This window comes from Diorhabda carinulata, chromosome 11 (assembly GCF_026250575.1).
Source record: "Diorhabda carinulata isolate Delta chromosome 11, icDioCari1.1, whole genome shotgun sequence".
NCBI classification, from domain to species: domain Eukaryota; kingdom Metazoa; phylum Arthropoda; class Insecta; order Coleoptera; family Chrysomelidae; genus Diorhabda; species Diorhabda carinulata.
The window spans coordinates 9,543,540-9,552,428 of NC_079470.1; the positions used below are offsets into that span (position 1 = coordinate 9,543,540).

Genomic DNA, 8,889 nt, shown 5'->3' on the forward strand with positions numbered 1-8,889 from the left:
AATTTAGAAACAATAATAGAAAGTAATGACTGACTAAGAGGAAACAGATGAAAAGCTAGGAAAATCTGGTGAACTATTTAATCCAATGAAAGTATCATTTTTTAGGGAAAAAAGGCACTAAAACACATCAAAGTGAAAAGTATTGAGGTCGCTTATGCCGTACAGCATTGAATCAAAATCAAATAGCCCATATAAATGCAACGGAAATGAGATTCCTCAGGAAAATAGGAAATAAAAAAATAAAATATAAAAAGACAAATGGAACATATAAAGAAATACTGAAGATTGAACCAGTTAAAGATAAGATATATGAAGCACAATTAAGATGGAACCGACACATAAAATGCCAAAAACAACGTTCAAATCCAAAATAGCAGGGGAAAATTATACAGGAACACCAAGAAAGTTGTGGATTAAGTTACTGAGACAAAGGGGATAAAATAGAAAATCAAACAATAGGTAGAAAATCATGGAGAAGCGAGTATATGTAATAACCCCCAAAAACCCATTTATTTAGAGATAATTTGGATAGGAATTAAATGAAAAAATAAAATAATACAATTATTTAAAGCCCCGTCAATAATTGGATTATATTCCGTTCCATTTTCTAATACTCAAAACTTGTTTGACGTCTTTGACGAGAAGTATTGACATTTGTGTGTGTGTGTGTGTGACATTAAGAAATTAATCTATCGCATAATAGTTGCAAATTCATCCCCAGTGTTATAATTAGACATAATATAATGGAAAAAAATGAAAATTTCAAGAAAGAAACAGATAAATTGCATCGTTGTTTGTTTCTGAGTAAATCTCAAATTTAAAACACTTGTTTAAAATGGATATTTATATTTTATTTTAATTTCCACGTAAAAACAAAAATGAATATTTTCTCAGAAAAACCTGCTTTTGAGGCTTGATATCAAGCCTTTTACATTTGACATATATCATATGCTTAGGAGGAATTTTACTTAGATACTTTTCTGTTAAATTTTACTAATTTTGTTTTGACCACGAAAAAAATATTTTACGACAAACAATAATAACATAAAATAAAACTTAATTCATTGCTTATGGTGTTATTTTATTATCCAGTTTTATTTTCACTTCACAAATTTGTTTCTTTGTTATTGTTCCACAACCAAAGAGGTTGACCTGTAGATTATATCCTTTCGCATTGCCCAGGTTCATTATAATGATTGAATCCTATGTCTTCATTATATTTCGTTTGTTCATTCTGTCAATAAATTAATTCCTTCGAACCACTTTATGCGGAAAGTCTTTTTGACTTGCATCTATAACTATTACGCTTTTCTCAATATTCATATTTCATTTTACACCTTATGAAAAAGCTTTTATGTCTCGAGAGCTTTTGTTGTTTAATCAACTGATGTAATAAGCAACGGATATCTAATGTATAGTTTTGATAGTCTCTAATATTATTTAATCTTTAAATATTGAATAACATCGTACTTAATATGTATCTTAAGATTGAGAGTTTGTTAGTCTATTGCAGTGATTACAACCAATATAAGGAGCTTAATAATTAAAAAGATTTACAAAGTTATCTTCTCTAGTAGATATACTGTAAACTTAATCCCATTTTGTGGTTATATTTGAAGGGACGCAAAGATATATATCTTTATCGAAAAGTTAGTAAATTGCTTGTCTACGCTTCTGGTAAAAACTCCTCCTCTTCCTCGTCTGTCCGTCGGGAACCAGCAATTAGTTTTCTAACAAAAGAACGTAGAAACGTGTCTAAAGAAGCCTCAGAAAATAGGAAAACTCAGAATTGATGAGAAATAGCGACCCTCACATGCACGCCGAAGTAGCTGCTAACCACATTCCCACTATTTCTGGAAAGTCTTTTATAGAAAACAAATTAAAACATTTGAAAACTACAATCTATTACATAGTAGCACTTATAGATTGGTTTAATTGAGAAATTGTTTCTAGTATAAGAGTTATTGAAGTAATGTTGAGAATATCTTAATAAGATTTACACAAAAAGAATAATGTGAAAAATTGTAGCAAATTATAAAGAGTTTTTTATATCGAACACTTGATATTTTTTCCTCCGATCCTATAAGAAAATAATCTATCCATTCAATCTACTATCTACGAAAGTTGACGGTTCAGAACATACAGCTATTCCATTTATTTCAAAGTTACAAAGTTTAGAAGTCTGGATATATCTTACACCGCTCGAGATTCGTTTCAAATAGGTAGTGCCGATTGTGTAGGAGAACGGCCGGCCAAAATACTACTGGCTACAGAGACTTGTCGCTATTTTGATGGCAAGGAGTTGATTTTTTGATAAAAATGGAGTTTCATTCCTTAGGTTTTCAGACAACTTGCCCCAAATAGATTCACTTGCAATGGCTACTTATTTTGCCACAATTAACGATTTTATGACAGTTGAAATTCGCTGGATGAACCAGATGAATAGACAGATCCGTAGGATGACATATTCGAAAGCAAAAATAAGATTTTATGTGCACGGAACCTCTTAATGTGTATGTAAATATAATATTTATAAAGAACCAATTGTCAATCCAGGCTTCGACATCCTAACAAAAAATATAACTAATACGACGCGATCGGATAGTAAAACAAAATAACGTGGTGTGGATGCTGCTGTACCTTGTCGGGCGAAGCTCGATCGGCGCTGGTGACGTAAGCAAGCGATTGGAGCATTACAAGAAGAAATGAGGAAGGGAGTGGAAATAATATACTTTTGGAAATTTATATATATTTAATATGAGTGCTAGAGACATGCATATTGCATTTGTTTTACGGCGTGTTAAATCATATAAAAATTTAAACACGACGATTTCAGACCTATTGGTGGCTGCCTCGCGTCGCAATAGAAAATTCTAAAAATTAAATTGTCTAGCATATTTGTTTGTTTTGTTTTGCAATTCCAAAACTGCAATAAGTTGGTAAATACCTAATATTAATAGATACCTAGTGAATTACACTCGAGTTTTAAAGTGCTATATATTCTATTCAAATGTGGATATCGAAGATATCACTTTAGATGATGATTAATTATTTTTAACCATTACAAATAAAAAGAATCACGATAGGCAAACGAATAACTATTAATAAATTGTTAATTTGAAATATGTAAATAAACTTTTATTGCATTGTTGGTATAGTGGAAAAAATATTATACATAACACACTGGAAAGCGATAAACACATGCGCGATTTCAGCTTCTTGTGTGAATATTTCACATTTTTCTTGATTGTGCACTTTTGTCCGTAAACCTCGCAGATTTACCCATAAGTTTAATTTTCTTCTCATTCAAAAAACAAATTACAGATCTGATTTCACAAACGGCGAAGTATGTAATGTAATTAAAGCACCAAAAAAAACACGTTGGTAGCAGCGATCTGAAATTAGCATACTTTTCTTCTGCGCAAATCAGAGTAACTGCCGAGTATACTCGGAACTCCGATTGCAGCGCTGCTCCTGATACAAACAGTAATAGAACATTGTGGAGACACCTCGTATATCAAGTTACAAAATTATTTCTGCTGTTTGAATGTAGAAATTAGATCAAATAAACAAAAATCTGAATAAAAGTTAAAATACCATAGAAAGCTCATATATATTACCTAAAATTTTATTTTTCTGTTCCTTTTCACCAATTTTTATTTGATATCGAAGTAAACGGAGCATGTGTGATTCCTTTTTCGACTTCTTCATAGAACCGTATTTTAACGTGTGAGGCAATCCATATGAACACAATATTCAGCGCTCTTTGTTCTTATATACTCACCCCTACGTTACCTCTATCAACGGAATACTAGTAAATATTTGGTTTCATGTGTTTGTTGAGCTGTGAGAATCGAGAAGGATAATAAATTATAGAGAATTTGAGGTCTACATATACGATATTGCCACGTATAATGCGTAAAGTTCTGCTAAGAAAATGGAGAAAGTTGGAACGGGTTTGTACTTATTTGGAAGTTAAAGGGCTAAAGTTTTCAAATTAAAGTATTGTATAATATTATCAATTGTTTCCTTATTTACAAATTCAATGAAAACACTATTGATGGCTGCCAAACAAATTAAAACAGATTTTTACTTTGAAATTTATGTTGTAGGTGATTAATATCATACAAATTGTAAATTTCGAATTTGTTTTTAATAAAGAACGAAACAGGTCAAAATCTCACTTATATTATGTGTTTTTTAAAATCAAATTTCAAGTAGGGTTGCATCAAAATCAATATATTATCAACAAACACTAAGAAGTGGGAAATTGAAGAAGATAATCATATTTAAAATTATGAAAAATTATTTATTTATTTATTATTCCCATTTTCGTATTATGTGAACATTTTTATTCCTTTTATTTTTACTTATCCCCAATCAAGCTCCATTCTACTTCGTTGATTGACTCCTTTTAACCTGGCTAGATATTTATTTTAGTTGTATTCATTTTATTCTTATACTAGGATGGTTGTTAACAATCAATAAAATTATTTCTTCCTAAAATTTGTTTCCATTATATTAAAATATTTGGTTGCCAAAATTTTTAATAATATGACTTCCATATTGGCATATTTGTTCTACATAGTGTTAAATCCTGTTCGCAAATAATAATAATTCAAATAAGTGGTCTATCTCGCACTTTATAATAACCATTCTAATACGGAATATAAAAATTTCATGCAATTCTTGTTTCAGTGAACCCAAAAATAAACATTCTTTAAAAGTTTCGATATTACGTTTTCTTTTGGAATGTGAATGATTGTTTGAGTGTCAAGTGTGTGAGAGAATTGAAAATAAAATATTTTATCGAACATTTATTCAAATCTTCAAATTAATTAAAAACAAATTAATAGCTATAACTGAAAAAAGAAGATAAAATTTTGACTTTAAAACATGATTATTGCAATGGATCTAAATTAGTGTTGTGAATAGACTATCCAGTGATATAAGTTTGTGATATTTAAAATGGATCCTAAACATTTTCCGCGATTTTCTCGTATGAAAAAGAAGAACTCGAAAAAAAATCAGCAAGAAACATCGACTGAAATGCGTCGCGGTTCGAGTCTTACTAACTTAAACGAAATATTAAAAAGTTTACCAGATTTAGTGAGGTGCACAACGACAGATCAACAACTTTTCGTTAGCTCTGATGATTACCTTCAGACAAGTCCAAATTTGTCGAGATCACTGAGAGCTAGCAGTAATGCTATGAGCGAGAAAGGTGGTATGTATAAAATAGGGAGAAAAGTAAATTTTGACTACTACTTAATTTTAAATTCAATTTTCTAAATATTGTTATATGAATGCATCTTCGAAGTTCACTAGCACTTGCACAATTAACACAAATGATATCACACACTATGTATGAGGACAATGCTTCAGAAAGGCGTCGTAATCAAAATTTTTTGAAATGGGATGGATTCTTCTTCATTGTATTTACCTATTCGATTAGTTTTAGTTATAAAAGAGTTTACATTACATCCAAGTTACGAGGCACAACTATAGGGGTCTCGAAACCGAGTAAAACAAATCGTAAAATTTTATTCACACTATCAGAAACTCGATCAATATTACTCGATGCGAGCAGTTTTTGATACAGAAACCAGAAAAGCGCGTTACATTTTCTTAATGAATTAAAGGTGGAGCAGAATGATTATTTTAAATTTCCATTGAGCGTAATCTACTTTATTCTACAACAAGTTCATCAAAGTGAGGAAAAGAACATGCCTGAAAAGCGAAATAACCCACGAAATTCAAATGCATCGCATTAAGTAATAATGTAGGTAATAACAAACATACACACATTGTAGAAATTTATTCTGTAATTCTAATCATTATTCAAAAATATATTAAAATACCATACTAATGACCTCAATAAGAATAAAATATGAATGGAAGAACTTCGTAAATTTTAAAATTGTCGCATTATCAACAAATTCGACCCAATCTGAATTCATTTCATAAAGTAAAGTCGTTGTGAAATTACTTTGCTCGATAAAAACCCGTAGTAAAGTTTCTATCATAGTTTTTTAGAGTAAATCATAATCTCATCCAGTTCCATTTATTTTCATATTTTTTGTAATCAAATTTCTTAACTAACCAATTTATTTTCTAAATTACCGGTCAATGTTCTAAATCTCTTTGATCCCTTTTTTATACAGTATCTAAGTTTTACAAATCAAGAAGGTACTTTGTTAAGAACCGTGGATAAATTGGACCCAATTTAGCTCAATTTTGACTCTATTCATTTTGAAAATTAGGGTACAATCAAATAGAACAGATTTTTTGTGTATACAATTCAGTATAAGTTGAAATAGATTACGCACCACGACTAGATAGATGATACACATATCCGATGAGTTTGATCATTATCAACTTACAGGATGTTATTGAAACAGTTTGAAAATTACCGCAAATTCTAGACCTTGAGGTGAAGGCGGAGGTGCAAAGCTAAATCTGAGAAGAAAAATATGAAATTAAAAGAAAACATAAGAAAAAAGAATGATCCAAACGAATACGATGGTTGTTACTTAAGTTTTGAAATAGACAAATAGAAATGAATATTCCTAATTGGATTTTGCTTTATTGTTTTCCAAAATCTTCTCCTTTAAGATCAATATACTTTTGCACTCCAACTGAGGATTGATGACTGCTCCTTCAGGTTGACCTCGCAATTTATTTTCTAACTGCGGGAATAAATAGGAATTATTGGGTGCCAAATTGTATTCAATTCAATGTTTTTGTTTGAACTGATGTGTGAGAGTTCGCATTGCTATGTTGGAGATTGATTCGTCTTCTGATTTTTTAGAGCACTTTTGGCAAACAAATTCTGATGGATGCACCATTCACAATTGACGGTTCCACGTTAAAAAAAAGGGAAAAATTTGCTTCGAAATACTTCGTGCGCGACCAACTTTTACTGAATTTGTCTCGTTTTTGAAGATCTATACAGTCGATTATTTTTTAGTTTCGGATTAATAAGTATAGATCCATGATTTATCGATGTCTTTCGAAGCACCGCGATTGAATTATTTCAGATTGTCAAATTATGCGGTATCCAACGCGAACAAATCTTTTTGACAGCCAAATGAACATGCAATATTGAATGTATGCGAGTGGTACTAATGGCCAAGTATGCCTCAATCACCTGGTATGTCATAGGACGATCTTACAATATCAGTTCACGCATAGCATTGATATTTTCTGGAACAACAGTCGATTTTGGACGACCTATACTACGATTGGAAAACCAGCGAAACACGGTGGCTTTAGATTATGCTTCGTCACCAAAAGTTGAAGCCAGTTAATCCGCATACTGCTGTTGGTTTAATCCACTTCGAAAGCTATAGAAAATAATCGCACAAAAATGTTTCATTTTAATTCCAATTTTTGAATAAAGTTTCAATTATCTGTAAACAATCCAAATGGCAGTCATATGACACTTCCTGATACGTTCACCATTAAAAATTCCAAACTTTATGATGACGATGTCAAATATAACATATTCACATCAGGGTTGCCATATCTCAAAGCTTAAGTAGCAATTCTCGTAAATGACCAGGAAAACACAAATATTGGAAAAACATGTGAGGTGAAGTCTTCAACAACATAAGAAAGGAAGTGAGGAAGCTTAGTGGACTGATAAACGAAGTGTGTCAAACTAGTCACATTGAGTCATTTATTTTTTTCTTTAGCTTAGTAGACCTATAATACAACAAGTGATAAATTTTCCTCAAATGTTTTTAAGAAGTAGTAGTCAAAATTTGCAGATATAAAATTATCAAGAGTTAGTGAAGAAAATCCAATATTATTTAGGCAGCTTTGGAGATCTAATGAATATGAAACAGTTCGGCAGCAGCTCTTGGAGCGTTCGCAGTGAAACTTTGGTTGCCCTTACTGTCCCTCTATCTACAGTTACACCAAGAGGCTCGTTTAGAGAGGAAGAAGAATGTACTAATGGTACAAATGGTATCTTAACGGTTTCTGATGATTGCTTAACTTCCGAACAACGAACTCTAAGATTATCGAAACTGTTAGCACAACACAGAAGAGTAAAAAATGTTAAATGTAATCTGGTATGTATACATTTTTTATTTCAATCTATCGACCTGTAAACTTCCTTATTTTATTATACCAAAGAAATTTTGATGACTTGCAGTTAATTAATTTCTATAGATTTTTTCTCATAATAACGTTGAAGGTTCTTTGAAGACATTTATTGCTAAGTTAAGAAATGACAGAAGCAAACTGGTATGCAAATTTGAATGATATTTACAGCGAATTTGAATAATTATTCAGGCTCTACAAACACCACTTGTAGGATAAACAAGTATGAAAGGCATTCTAGAGGCTTCATTGAATAATTTATAATAGTAAGGTGAAATGTTTTTAGAGCGCGTAATGGAAAATGTTTTAGAGATGGAAATGAATGAGATGATCGAATAATTATTAGTGATTTTCTTGCTCATTATGCTTGTCGTATTCATAAAATCCAATAATAACTTCCTTGTGTTTGCGAGATAGTACAAAAAATTGTCATGATCACGTTATAGCCTATTATCAAAATATGACAAAATCTATTGCTAAATTTCGTGCCAATGTTTCACAGCCATTTATTATCAACTCAGAGGTTATTCAATTTGAATAATTCTCGTTAACGAACTATTGGAAGGAATGAGTTCAAAATTTGACTGCTATCGTTTGAATGATGTTACTCCAAGGAAAAAATATGGAAATGTGATTTGTGGAGAACTCTATTGAATCGGTGATTAATTGACGTGTAGTTTGTAGCAAAATCATATAAAAAAGTTATTCATTGTCTAACAACTCACTGCATGTACTCATTCAAAATTAGGCCCATTTTATCAGTTGAAAGTGATTTTGTTT

At 31.0% G+C, this 8,889-nt stretch overlaps 1 protein-coding gene across 1 annotated transcript; it reads left to right on the forward strand.

Annotated features, from left to right (window-relative positions):
* The first annotated feature begins 4,968 nt into the window (after nucleotides 1-4,968).
* Nucleotides 4,969-8,328, forward strand: LOC130899622 (uncharacterized). The gene is made up of 3 exons (XM_057809690.1): nucleotides 4,969-5,227; nucleotides 7,819-8,078; nucleotides 8,302-8,328. Exons 1-3 carry the CDS (start codon nucleotides 4,969-4,971, stop codon nucleotides 8,326-8,328), a joined length of 546 nt encoding a protein of 181 aa, XP_057665673.1.
* The last annotated feature ends 561 nt before the right edge of the window (nucleotides 8,329-8,889 follow it).